A 14,275-nucleotide genomic window follows, 5' to 3' on the forward strand; every position below is an offset into this window, starting at 1 on the left:
CCAGGTTTGATCCCGGCTCTGGGTCACTGTCCGTGTGGAGTTTGATTTGATTTATTATTGTCACGTGTATTAGTACACAGTGAAAAGTATTGTTCCTTGCCTGCTGTACAAACAATGCATACCGTACATATGGAAGGAAGGAGAGACTGCAGAATATAATGTTACAGTTATAGCAAGGTGTAGAGAAAAGTTCAACTTAATATGGGGTAGGTCCATTTAAAAGTCTAATGGCAGCAGGGAAGAAGCTGTTCTTGAGTCGGTTGGTACGTGACCTCAAACTTTGGTATCTTTTTCCTGACGGAAGAAGGTGGAAAAGAGTATGTCCGGGGTGCGTGGGGTTCTTAATTATGCTGGCTGCCTTTCTGAGGCAGCGGGAATTATAGATAGAGTCAATAGATGGGAGGCTGGTTTGCGCGATGGACTGGGCTACATTCACGACCTTTTGTAGTTTCCTGCGGTCTTGGGCAGAGCAGGCTCCATACCAACCAGAAAGAATGCTTTCTATGGTGCATCTGTAGAAGTTGGTGAGGGTCGTAGCTGACATGCCAAATTTCCTTAGTCTTCTGAGAAAGTAGAGTTGGTGGTGGGCTTTCTTAACTATAGTGTCGGCATGGGGGGACCAGGACAGGCTGTTGGTGATCTGTACACCTAAAAACTTGAAGCTCCCGACCCTTTCTACTTCGTTCCCATTGATGTTGACAGGGGCTTGTTCTCCCGTACACTTCCTGAAGTCGATGACAATCTTCTTCATTTTGTTGACATTGAGGGAGAGATTATTGTCGTCGCACCAGTTCATCAGATTCTCTATCTCATTCCTGTACTCTGTTTCGTCATTGTTTGAAATCTGACCCACTACAGTGGTGTCATCAGCAAATTTGAAAATCGAGTTGGAGGGGAATTTGGCCACACAGTCATGGGTGTATAAGGAGTATAGTAGGGGGCTGAGGACACAGCCTTGTGGGGCACCGGTGTTGAGGATGATCGTGGAGGATGTGTTGTTGCCTATCTTTACTGATTGTGGCCTGGGGGTTAGAAATTTCAGGATCCAGTCGCAGAGGGAAGAGCCGAGACCAAGGCCACAGAGTTTGGAGATGAGTTTCGTAGGAATGATGAGTTTGCACATTCTCCCCATGTTTGCGTGGGTTTCGCCCCCACAACCCAAAGATGTGCAGGGTAGGCGAATTGGACACGCTAAATTGCCCCTCAATTGGAAAAAGGAATTGGGTACTCTAAATTTATTTTTTAAAAGTTAATACTTTTTACCCGAAAATAGGAAATGTAAATCAAACTTTGAAAGGTTAAAATAAAAGATTGGAAGTTAGCAAAGAGAAAAGGATAGGGCCAATAAAAATGTTTAAAAATAATCTTATGCAGACATAGCAGAGGTACAAACTGTATTTTCCCTCAATTTTCACAAGTGGCAGTGGATTGTTTCTGGCTGAGCTCCCTGCTTGACTTCATTTTCATGTCTTTTTCCTATACCTCTTTAAAAGAAAAATATTTGCTTTCCAATATTTTTTCTAAATTCAGAGTACCCAATTTATATTTTCCAATTATGGGGCAATTTAGTGTGGCCAATCCACCTACATTGCACATCTTTGGGTTGTGGGTGCGAACCCCACGCAAACACGGGGAGAATGTGCAACCTCCCCACGGACAGTGACTTCGATTCGGGATTGAATCTGGGACCTTGGTGCCATGAGGCAGCAGTGTGCGTTCCAATATTTAACTATTTTCCTTCTGCCAGCTTGTCTCTGAAGTTCGCTTCCACCTTTGTTTCTTTACGAGCATTCTGTGGCCTGTGTTCATAAAAATATATTCTAACTGCTTCAGTGGTAAATTTATATTCTCTAATTACTTGCTTTCTGACCAGCAGAAAGGTTTTCCGCATTTACTTCATCAAAACCCTTCATAATTTTAGCTGATCTCTATTTACCATTGTTCTGCTCCATTACAAGTTCCAGTTACTGTACAATTTAAAGTAAATTGAACCCTTGATTCCCTTTGGTGCCTCATCATATAATATTCAACATGGACGATTGATTCATCAGTCTAGTGAGGGTGTTGGTGGCGGGGAATGTCCTGGAGAGGGGTGGGGTTGGGTTAGCAACAGCAGGTTCCCTGATTTATTTCAACCTAAAGCTATTCACCTTCATAACCAATTTAGAGGACTTCCAGAACTACTTCCACCTGACTGTTTATACCATTGAAATCAAACTTGGCAGTACAGATTACACCCAAGCAGGATGATGGAGGAATCTGACATGTAAGCTCTTAAATATAATTCTGTGCCATTGTAACAGGCTGTGCCTTAATATGTTGCCGTAATGTGTCTTTGTAGTTTACATGGTAACGACAGCTTATTGACTCAGGATATATTTTGTTGCCGTGATGCTTATAAATTTTAAATACTATTTTTAAACAGAATTTTATCAATTTGTTCGCCCACATCACAAAAAGAGGTTTGATGAAGCCTGCTGTAACCTGACTGGTGAGGGATGTGGATTTAAACCTGAGCACTCAGTTCCAAGAGAGGAGAGGCGAAGGGTAGAGCAGGAAGAAAAAAAGCCAGGTACACGGTCCTGCGTTAACCAGAAGAATCCATTAATTTATTATCTATTTTTGCTTAAAAGAGGAATCCATTTCATAAATAAGATATCTTATGCAACAATCAAAATGGATATAAATTCTAAAGAAGAATGAGTATCTTCCTTCTTGTTTCATTTTCCAGTAAGTTATATTGTGGTTGATATTACATATTCTTTGCTATTTGTTGCTGCTGAGAACACCAAGGCACTTGCAGGCAATAAAAAAGGAAGTACCTAAGAGGTGTTTTCCCGTTGCGTATTTTGTTTAGTTTTGAAATTACTTCTTAAAATACTTCAGCCAGGAATCTGTAATGCCAGTTAACTTCTAATGTGCGGAGTCATTTATTTTTGAAATATATGAGCTCATATTTACCTTCCAATCAATCATTTAGGATTGCAGTTAATTCAGGTTTCAATAAAGACAATGAATGCTGTATTTGTATTCATTAATTTAATTTCCAGTTACTTTCTTCCCCTGTCTCTTTTCATTCTACCCTAACGCTATGACTTCAGCATAAAGTGAGGTTTGATGAAACCTGCCGCCATCTTATTGGGAATGGGTGCATAGGTCTGCATGCAGTTCCACGACATGAGAGGCAAAAAATAAAAATGATTTTACTTTAAGGAAGTGTGTTTAATTGAGATCCAGTCTGTATAATAAAAGGCTTCCGCAACGTAAATATTCACAGCAGTTGTCGCAGGGCGTACTACCATACTTCCGGGAGGTTTCATTTTGTATTAACAACTTACAAAGAATTTGTTTCCTGTGCTTGTCAGGGAATGGAAGTAAGAAAAAAATGGAGGTCAAATTTACTCTATCAACCCGCCAAGGAAGTCAGTTAACAAATAGCATTGTCGACAGTTTGAAGAACTAGTTGGCTGCCAGTCATTTTGACCAGAAAATAGTCTGTGGCACTGAGGTGCCAAAGATGATCAGGAAGAAATTCCATCCTAATCCCATTGATTATATAGGGAGTTTATAGTTCTGTTACAAGATTATTATCAACACGACATAACCTTAGTCTCAGGACTTTACTCTTGAAGGTTTTGAAACGGATATTTCACTGCACATTCTGTTCCTAATCCGTTGCACCGTTATTTTAAATCTGAATTTACAGACTTGTCAACTCCGAGAATACGTTAACTGTTGAACATCTTTGAGAGTCCGAAAGGCAACTTCATTCAGTGTGCCTCTTTCAGTTGTATATCGAGACAATGCCTGTTCTTTGTCATTAATGCACTTAACGAGAAATAGAAATAAGTCAACATTGCAGTAAAGATAACTATACAAAACGTAATTGAAACATTGCTGGAGTTTTTTAATGATAGCTATAACCTTTTCATGTGGAAATAGGGAGCATCATAATATTAAATGAAGCAGTTCCTCATATTGCAAAATTCTGTTTCTTAGAACAAACCGAGAATTTGCCTTTGCTTTAGAATTTGATGTATTTTCCTTCCTGTGCTTACACAGCCATGTAGATAGAAAAATCTGTCGGGAATACACCAAACATGCATTACTCAGGCAGAAGAGGTTTCAGATTTGTTTCCTAGTTTGTGCTTCTCTCATGTACGGCTTCATGGGAAGCTTGAATTGGATTAAGGATTCGCAAACTTGAATGTTTGTAAAGCAAGTATATAAAATATGAAATTTGGAGAAGGGCATGAAGGCAAACTATATTATAATGTTCCTCGCTCCCTTCAGGAAAAATGTGCTAACACTCACCATCTTGACTCTTGACATATGGACACTTAGAGAAACAATAACATTATCCCACTGCCAGCTTTTTCATCAGGAGATAGGTTTAGAAAACTGAGTTGTGGAAGGGTTGAATCAGCAATGTCAGCTTAGTGTAAATTTCCACGTCAACATTCTCAATTTTCTGACATCAGATGATGTCCCTGATTCATACGGAGTTAGTGAATCATAGCTAAATCGATGGAAGAAGCCTTCTATTATGCCTCAATTCTATTGTGGTTGATGGATTCCAAAGCCAAGTCATTGTCCTCTAACGCTTCCAGGATGGGTGTGTGGATTTTCAATAGTACAATTAAGCACAGCATACGAGGGGATGTAGCAGCTGGAACAGAGTAAAAGGTCAGCGGATGGTGGGAGCTAGGAGAGACTGTCAGTCATGAGACATAGGCAGAGTTAATGGCAGGAGCAGGTGATACTTGTTGCATAAGATATCAGAATATGTTAATGCTCAGTGGAAGCAAAACTTGAGAACAAGTGACCGCCCAGTTTATGTGTGTGTGGGGAGGGGATTGCGTGCATTGCATCAGGACAAAAATGTTTTGGATATATAATAAATATGATAAATAAATAAATATGTTTCAAAAGTTAAAATGAAAAAACATGGCTCATCTTTATGGTTGTCAACCCCACTGAGAACCATCTGTAATTGTGAAATCTTTCTCGGCAGGAGTTACTGGTGACAGGAATGGAGGGAGAAACATGGGGTCATAAAGCTTTGATATGCACTTTTTTTATGACATTGTTCAGACTCTATATATGAGTTGTGAGCCCATGTTAAACGTGGAGGTGAAGGGCAGCACGGTGGCACAGTAGATTAGCCCTGTTGCCTCATGGCGCCGAGGTCCCAGGTTCGATCCCGGCTCTGGGTCACTGTCCGTGTGGAGTTTCCACATTCTCCCCTTGTTTGCAGGGGTTTCGCACCCACAACCCAAAGATGTGCAGGCTAGGTGGATTGGCCATGCTAAATTGCCCCTTAATAGGAAAAAAAGAATTGGGTACTCTAAATTTATTTATTTTTTAAACATGGAGGTGAAAATTCAAAAGTGTCTTTCTGATCTCAATTTTTAAAATCAATAAATGATTCTATGATCACAAATGTTATTGGAAAGCAGCAAAGTGCTGCCCTTCTGCTGAAAACAGGGTAATTCTGATCCAACACTCTAATTAAAAAACCAGGTGGTGAGGCTAAATGGAAGGCTGAGTCTACGGTCACTGCAGAGAACAAATTTACACCTTCAGGTTCATCCCAACAGTTAAATGCTTGCACACATCTCAACAAAGGAGGAGAACACTTAAACTGTCGGGCAGTTCGCAAAGGTATCGAGATTCTTTTGTTAATATATAGACTGTCTTCTTCAGACTGTTTTGCTTATTACAGACCCCAGCGTTCTAATTAATTTTTTCCCGTTTTGGTTACTTGCCTTTTTTGGAGAGGGGGAAATTGCTGTTCTAATTCCTTTCCCAGTAATCAATGTTTAAAAGCCCGGGAGCATACAGAATTTATTAAATGTAACCAAAATTGAGTTGACTTAGATCACTGAGCTGATTGCTATTTAACATAATTTTGTATATTTCATATGCAAGATCTCAACACTTTATTTCATTGTGGTTTACTTGAAACAATAAAGTTTAGTCCCCTTGGGAAAACCTAGACCTGAAAATCTAGAATTCTAAAATTTCATTAAGTGTACTTGCAGGAAAATTGAGATTTTTCAGGAAATTATTTTGTCTTCAGGTGACTGATTTATAAATGTGACTAACAGAATGGATTAATGTAGTTTTTTGTCTACCTTAAATGTAGGTGAAATTTGGAATTCTGAACCAACTGTTTCCATAACTGCACCTTCAAAAATATTAGCAGCTGCTGCAGCAGACCAGAAGATACAGCATTTACTTGCTGCTTATATTAATGATGCAAAGAAGGCTTTAGGACCTAGTAAATACAACAGATTCTCGACAGTACTTCAGGAATATAAAAAAACTGATAATTATGACAACATGGTATCTGAAATAGCTGCTCTCTTTACAGAAAGGTCTGAGGATTTTCATTTACTAAGAAGCAAGTATCTGATTTCTTGTTTTTACTGAGTTCATTGTAAGGCTGTGATTATTTGGCAAATATTTATCATGTGCATCCCTGTTGTCTGGCTTCTAAGACAGATGGTGGAAACTACTAATTCCCAAGTGCCTGTCACAGGTCTATAGAAGTTCATCCAGCTTAATGGCTCTTCAGTGAAAGTTTAAAATGTTTATTCAAATAAGTTGCATTTATTTTGCTAAGAAATGTAAAGGTATCACTGGAGGTGTGTCGTCCATCATTAAACCTGCAGCGGAACAACAGTGCTCTCAATCAGGATTCGGAAACTCTTGATTTTGATTTGCATGTTCCTCTTTTCTTTTGGAATCTGTGTCTGCTTAATATTAATTGCATGTGTTTCTTTAACTTGCATTTGGTGACGTTTGTATTGATTACACGTGTCTTATATTGTTTCCATTTATATGCTAAAACCTTGCTTTGTAAATGGTCAAGATACTATTACATAACAAATAGGAGTAGGCCATTCGACCCTTCGAGCCCTGCTCCACCGTTCAATAACGAATCATAGAATCTCTACAGTGCAGAAGAAGGCCATTCGGTCCATCACGTCTGCGCCGATCCAGGGCGGCATGTGGCACAGTGGTTATCAATGCAGCCTACGGCACTGAGGACCCGGGTTCGAATCCCGGCCCTGGGTCACTTGTCCGTGTGGAGTTTGCACAGTCTCCCCGTGTCTGCATGGGTTTCACCCCCACAACCCAAAGATGTGTAGGTTAGGTGGCTTGGCCATGCTAAATTACCCCTTAATTGGGGAAAAAAATAATTGAGTCCTCTAAATTTATTTAAAAGAAAGAAAAGTGCACTGATCCACTCCGCTACCCCATCCCAATAACCACCTAACCTTTCGACACTAATATCATGACTGATCTGTCGTTGGCCTCAAGTCCGCTTTCCTACCTATCTCCGAAACTGACTACCTTCGAGATTTAAAAAAGCAGCCCGATTCAGCCGTGAATATGTTCAATGATATGGCTTCCAACGTGGCCCAATATAGAGAATTCCAAAAATTAATGACACTGAGATTAAATTAGTTCTCGCCTCCACCTTAAATGGGAAACCCTTTATTTTGAAACTATGCCCCCAGTTTCTAATTCCCCTGATTCCCCAAACTTCCTCTTAGCATTGTCCCTATCAAACCTCATGGAAATGGGTATATTTCAACACGATCACCCCTCCTTCAGCTAAATTCCAATCAGCATAGTCTCTGCCTGTTCAGCCTTTCTTCTTATGATAATCCCTTCATCGTAGGAATCAGCTTAGTGAGTCTGTGACTGCCTTCAATGCCAATATATCCCTTCCGGGGGTGGGCGAGGCAGGTTGCCCTGAAGCTTGTGGCGGTCGCCCCAAAGCTTATGGGGGTGGCCCTCTGAGGAGGGGTTGGGGGAACTAACTTTAAACGCCGATCAGGGTGTCCTTTTAACGATGGCGCCCCAAACCCTGTGGGTGCAAACCTCATCCCTCAGATTTTCTGTGCACGAAGTTCCAGAAAGTCTGGTCTGAAAACTCAGCTGTGTTTCTGGAGAGAAACATGCCGGTTTTCTGTCAGACCCTGATGGTGATAAATTTTGGGAAAGTTCTGCCCAATGTCTCCAACTTATAACAAAGAACAATACAGCACAGGAACAAGCCCTTCGGTCCTCCAAGCCTGAGCCGATCATGTGTCCTACCTAGAACAACCGCCTGTATCCTTCTATACCCCATCTGTTCATCTGCCTATCCAAATAAGTCTTAAAAGTCGCTAACGTATCTGCCTCAACCTTGGCAGTGCATTCCAGGCCACCACCACCCTCTGTGTAAAAAAACTTCCCCCGCACATCTCCACTGAACCTTTCCCCCCCCCCATCTTGAACTTGTGCCCCCTTGTAATTGTCATTTCCGCTCAGGGAAAAATCCTCCAACTGTTCACCCTATCTATACCCCTTTATAATTTTCTAAACTTCTATCAGGTCTCCCCTCAGCCTCCGTCTCTCTGGGGAGAACAATCCCAGTTTATTTAATCTCTCCTCATAGCTACGATAGTTCAAAGGTTCCTCGAGTTGCTTCACTGTGTGAATTTCAGTCTTTGATCTTAGCTGCATCTTCAATTAATGTAATCATGATTGAATATGCAAACAGTTGGTCCTGATGTAAAATCTTTTGAGCTTTTAATTTGATGGTGATATGTATTGTCGAGTTTATGGAATCAATCACAGGCCAGACTTTAGGCAGCTGTGGAGCCTGTGTTGACTTTTGATCAACAGCACATTCCATTTATAGAAGTGCCACGAAGTGTCCCATTTACACCTCTGATCTATATCCATAGATACCCCTACCTAACAAAAATCTAGCGATTAGAGGCACTGGAGGGGTTGAGGATGGGGGATACTGAGCAAAGTGAAAATGTTGTGGGACTAGTAATCCTGAGGCCCTGACTAATGATCTGGAGCGATTGTGTTCTCACCACGGCAGCTGGGGAATTTAAATTTAATTCAATAAACCTGGAATTAACAAAAAAAGATTGTGCCAGCAACGATGACTGCAAAACTACTGAATTGTTGTCAGAACCTAGGGCGGGATTCTCCGCAATCGGCGCGATGTCCGCCGACCGGCGCCATAAACGGCGCAAATCAGTCCGGCATCGCGCCGCCCCAAAGGTGCGGAATTCTCCGCATCTTGAGGGGCCGAGACCTCACCTTGAGGGGCTAGGCCCGCGCCGGACTGATTTCCGCCTCGCCAGCTGACGGGAAAGGCCTTTGGTGCCCCGCCAGCTGGCGCAGAAATGACTTTTCCATGCGGCGCATGCACGGGAGCGTCAGCGACCACTCACGGCATCCCCGCGCATGCGCAGTGGAGGGGGTCTCTTCCGCCTCCGCCATAGTGGAGACCATGGCGAAGGCGGAAGGAAAAGAGTGCCCCCACGGCACAGGCACGCCCGTGGATCGGTGGGACCCGATCGTGGGCCAGGCCACCGTGGGGGCACCCCCGGGGCCAGATCGCCCCGTGCCCCCCCCAGGACCCCGGAACCCGCCTGCGCCGACTTGTCCCGCCGTTCGAAAGGTGGTTCAATCCACGCTGGCTGGCGTGGGTTGACAGCGGCGGGACTTCGGCCCATCGCGGACCGGAGAATCGCTGGGGGATTTCCGCCCCCGCCGGATCTCCGGTGGCGGGGAATTCGGGACACGGCGGGGGCGGGATTCACGCCGGCCCCCGGCGATTCTCCGACCCGGTGGGGGGTTGGAGAATCGCGCCCCTAATGTTTGCTAATGTCCTTTTAGAGAAGGTACCCATAATCCTTGTGTAGCTTGCCCTACAGGCGACTCCAGATCCACCGCAGTGTGATCGACTGGAAACTACACTTGGGAGGAGACCGACCGAACAAGGCACTCAAAAAGGTGGCTCCCACCATTCCTCGAGGGTGAATAGGGATTGCCAATGAAAGTGGAGGCCATGCCCCACTATAGAGGATGAATTGAGTACCATTAGAGTAGATGTGGAAGCTGGCCTGTATCTGCTAACTATATCACCAAGGGGCAGTCAGTAGGCAAGGAGTGATTCGAGGAAAGATCTGCGGGAGATTCTGCAGTGGTACCCAAAATGTGCCTGCCCATACAAATGGACAGGGCCAGTTTAAAGAAATTATGTTGTCACTTTGTTTTTACGGCCTTTATAAGCTTTGCGTTGAGAGAACTGCCTTTGTGCTACTGAGAGGAATTTGGTGGCCTCTTCGAAGGACTGCAATGCTGCTAACTGTTTTAAAAAAAAATTAAACCCTGGCCTGCATGATCAGCGGCAATGTTTGCTAATTTATATGTTCACAGAATTTTACATATTTGTTAGAACTCATCACAAACAGCAGTTTAATCAGATGTGCAAAGAGCTGACGGGAATGGATTGTAAACAGTTCATTGAGACGGAGCATCAACCTGAGAAACCAGGGGGAATTCTGAACAAAACTGAAAAGAAACTCCCTAAACAGACAATCCTGACTGGAAACCAGAGTGCCAGCAATAATGAGAATGGTAAGAATATCCTGGCATTTATTGTCTTTCCCAAGGTAATCTCTGGTTTCTGTTTATGTTTACAAGTAGTTTTTTTTTCTTCCATTTTCAGTTCAGTAATATTTAATGCTTGGAATACAGAGAAGTAACCATTTCCATAAACTAACTGTTTTTCGCGTTTTCAGTTCTCGGTCTGTAATACTGGGGTAAATATTAATATTCCAGTAACATCACTCTGGGCAAAAGGAGCTGATAGTATTCAGAAGTTTTTTTAGTGTGAAGATTTGAATTATCCTTTTTTCCCTGATGATTTTATCTTCAGTGGCATTGTTCTTTTTCTACCTCTATTCATTTCACTTTTCACAATTCAATTTCACTTTATTGTCTATATGGAAATTAACTGTATACATTAAAAATTACATTGAATTACACTATTACTGAGATCTAATTTTAATTCAAATATGTATTAAAAACTACTCCAATGCATTAACTAATCAGTCAGTCCGTGAGTCTCACTCCAAGTGCATATCCTCATCCATGCATCAGACCTGTGTTGAAAATTATTTTAGAGAACGGTATAGTTTAAGTTCAGGGACCGACTTAGCTTAAAATAATCTATTGTGCCTTTGCCTGTCTTTAAAAGCTTTGGACACGGTCTGCCTCTTCCGGGATTTACCCGGTTTGCTATGCCTTGCAGGATTGTGGTTGGGAACCATATTTGGCAAACCTGTGTATTCAATGAGGGACTAGTCTCACTTGAATATACACTCGCCTGATCCACCCAAGGCATTGGAATGGAATCCCTTCTCCTCGGAGACCCGAGGCGAGCGCTGGTTAGTACTGGTCTCCACAAATGGAGTGCAGGCGTGCCGACACATGGGGGGGCTCTCCCAGGGGATGGAGGGCCCCTGGGTGACTGGGCTCTGGGCAAGGTGGTATACTGGCACCCCAATGCCACCTGGGCATCCTGGCGCTGGTGTTCTGGCGCTGGCAGGGGCATTGCGAGGGTGCCAGGCTGGCAGTGCCTGGGTGGCATTTTGCCCACGGACCTGGGGGTGCCCTGCCCTACTTGGGTACGGTGTGGGGGCTCAGTGACCCCCTTATCGGTGACCCATATGGCACCCATATCTCTTCCTGCACTGATGAGCGAAGCTCCGTACTGCAGGGAATTAGACTAAGTGCGGCCTCAACAGGGAGTTCCCCGCTGACGCCCAAAATAATAGTTCTGTTAGCTTGCAGGGCCTCTCTTGTAGCTGCTGATGTGGGAAACACCTGGCTAAACACGCTTGACACGGGACTCATTTCATTTCCGTTAAATCGCGCCCTTTAACTTTTTCTTAATTTTCCTGGTATTGGACAATTTTCCTGGTATAATGATACTAACTGGGCTGTTCTGTGTTCGTATCCCAACCAGTTGAAAGTCTTGTCAAACTGGTGACGGTCTTTCACTGATAAGCTCATCTGCAGATAGGAATTTTCTTTTCCTACGTTGTTTTTGATGGATTCATCTTGACAATAATGAGATATTTTGAGGAAAACAGTCGCATTGGTTAAATACTTATCATGAATGATAATTAGATGATTGCATTTTTTCTCTGCCTCAGAATTTTGTTTCACTTGGCTTAATTAAAATTTTAATTAGCTGAACAGAAAAGTACTTGAGGTTTAGATAAATAATTATTAAATAGGAAAACTTGCTTGTGGAATCAGTGGGAAAGCCACACAAACTGGGCTGATTTGGAACTGAATGACGTTTGGTCAGATGCGGGGAGCGAGGGGAGCTGTGCTTTCAGAAGAACGCAAGGAAATTAAATCCTTCATTGAGGTTTTAAGCTATAGTGAGACGTCCAATCATACTGTTACATTTTAGTAACCATGCTAATGGCCTTTGAAGACATTTATTTCCTCCAAAAAAACAAAATAGCAATAGCAGTTTTATAACATCCAGGAGAGCAGGGATCTGAGTTTCTATTCGGTAGGTATTCATGATGGGTCGGGAACATTTGAATATTTGTTTTAGTATATGTGAACATTTAGACACAAGTTGTCCATGTGTGATGATAATTTTTTCTATTTTGAACAATTACCAATTTCATAGCTGAAGGATCTGTCACGACACAGAGCAAGATTTCAGCATTCTTTCCAAGCTGTGAAAAACCCAAGTCCTCGAATACCTTGGAAATACCAGGAACCTTGCACTGTTTGAATGATAATATGGGAATAAGCTGTCCCTCTGAAGTCCAAGAAATGGGAACAAAATGTATACGGCCTCCATCAACAAATGAACCATTGCTGCCTTTCTCAGATGTGAAGTTAGGTAAGTTACGCGAATATATTGTGAAACAAAGCTCCGGTTAACTAAAACACTTCTCAGAATGTGCCCGCAAACACCTACCGTCCACACCAATAAAAACTTATCTTTTGAATTTCAATTTTAAAGTCTATGCTTTAAAAAGTGCATTGGGATATCCGGAGGTTGCGAAAGGTACTATATGGATATTCTTTAGGCAAACTAATGTACTTCCAAATTGTTAAATCAGTTCTCCCCCTCAAAGGGGAAAAGCAGCCTATGATCATCTGGGACGATCGCAACTTTACTTTACTATATTAATTGCGAGTTCAGGCGGCATGGTGGCCCAGTGGTTAGCACTGCTGCCTGCGGCGCTGCGGAGCTGGGTTCAATCCCGGCCCCGGGTCACTGTCCGTGTGGAGTTTGCACATTCTCCCCCACAACCCAAAAATGTGCAGGCTAGGCGGATTGGCCACCAGAGGTAACAATTTGTAACTTATATCTCTTAATGAAAGTTTATGAAGATTAGGCTCCAGTTCTATCCCTCAGTGGCTGCTAATCTGAATTCTAACATATACTATGCAATCTGGAAATCCATCACATGCATCAATCTTTGCGTGAGGATTTTCTGCATTGAGGTTCAGTTATGGGGCAGACTAATTGCCTTTTACATCCCAGTGCAGGGGCAAATAGTGAACATAGAATCATAGAATTTGCAGTGTAGAAGGAGGCTATTCGGCCCATCGAGTCTGGACTGGCCCTGACAATTACATTTTCTTTATAACAAAGTAACTTTTAAGAAACCGATGTAGGAAAGAGTAAATAATTAAACAGAATAGTTTGCATTTGTGTAGGGCCACTTGCTTGCCCAAGACATCCCAGAATGCTTCGAACACCCCCCACCCCCTCCCCCAATCTCTTAAAAGTGCCATGCAAACTTCTTTATTCACCCAAACTGGCAGAAATTACCTCAGTTTAATAAAAGCACAGTACTACAGATGCTGGAATTCTGAAACTATAACAGAAGGTTCTGGAAAAGCTCAGCAAGTCTGGCAGTATCTGTGGAGAGACTCTTCTTTGGAACTCAATTTAAACAGGGCGGCACGGTGACACAGTGGTTAGCACTGCTGCCTCAGAGTCAGGGACCCGGATTCAATTCCGGCCTTTGATGACAGTGTGGCTTTTGCACATTTTTTCCGTGTCTGCATGGGTTTCCTCCAGGTGTTCCAGTTTCCCCCCTCAGTCCAAAGATGTGCAGATTAGGTGGATTGGCCATGCTAAAATGGCCCTTAATGTCTAAAGATGTATAGGTTATGGGTTATTGGGATAGGGCGGGGGAGTGGGCTTGGGTAGAGTGCTCTTTCAGAGGACTGGGGCAGACTCGATGGGTCGAATGGCCTCCTTTTGCACTGTCAGGATTCTATGAATTCCACTTGAAAGCCAGCAACCCCTTAGAGTTCACTTGTGTTTCTCTGTGCCCGAGTCTTCTGGAGTGGGACTTACATCGGTGACTTGGAGGCAAAAGTGCTATCAACTAAACGAGGCTGATTAATCAACAAATAA

At 42.8% G+C, this 14,275-nt stretch overlaps 1 protein-coding gene across 7 annotated transcripts in view; it reads left to right on the forward strand.

The window, feature by feature from the left end:
* The window catches only part of LOC140428382 (regulator of telomere elongation helicase 1-like), a 229,755-nt gene that overhangs the window by 140,568 nt on the left and 74,912 nt on the right, over window positions 1-14,275 (forward strand). For 5 of the 7 annotated variants that reach the window (XM_072514781.1, XM_072514779.1, XM_072514784.1 and 2 more), the window contains 5 exons: window positions 2,426-2,572; window positions 5,524-5,664; window positions 6,149-6,406; window positions 10,243-10,443; window positions 12,521-12,739. In XM_072514781.1, the coding sequence (XP_072370882.1) occupies window positions 2,426-2,572; window positions 5,524-5,664; window positions 6,149-6,406; window positions 10,243-10,443; window positions 12,521-12,739 (966 nt within the window). Of the gene's footprint in view, window positions 1-2,425; window positions 2,573-5,523; window positions 5,665-6,148; window positions 6,407-10,242; window positions 10,444-12,520; window positions 12,740-14,275 lie in introns of those variants that run through there. The other 2 variants (XR_011948759.1, XM_072514782.1) reach the window with 2 other exon arrangements.

This window comes from Scyliorhinus torazame, chromosome 8 (genome assembly GCF_047496885.1).
Source record: "Scyliorhinus torazame isolate Kashiwa2021f chromosome 8, sScyTor2.1, whole genome shotgun sequence".
NCBI lineage: Eukaryota > Metazoa > Chordata > Chondrichthyes > Carcharhiniformes > Scyliorhinidae > Scyliorhinus > Scyliorhinus torazame.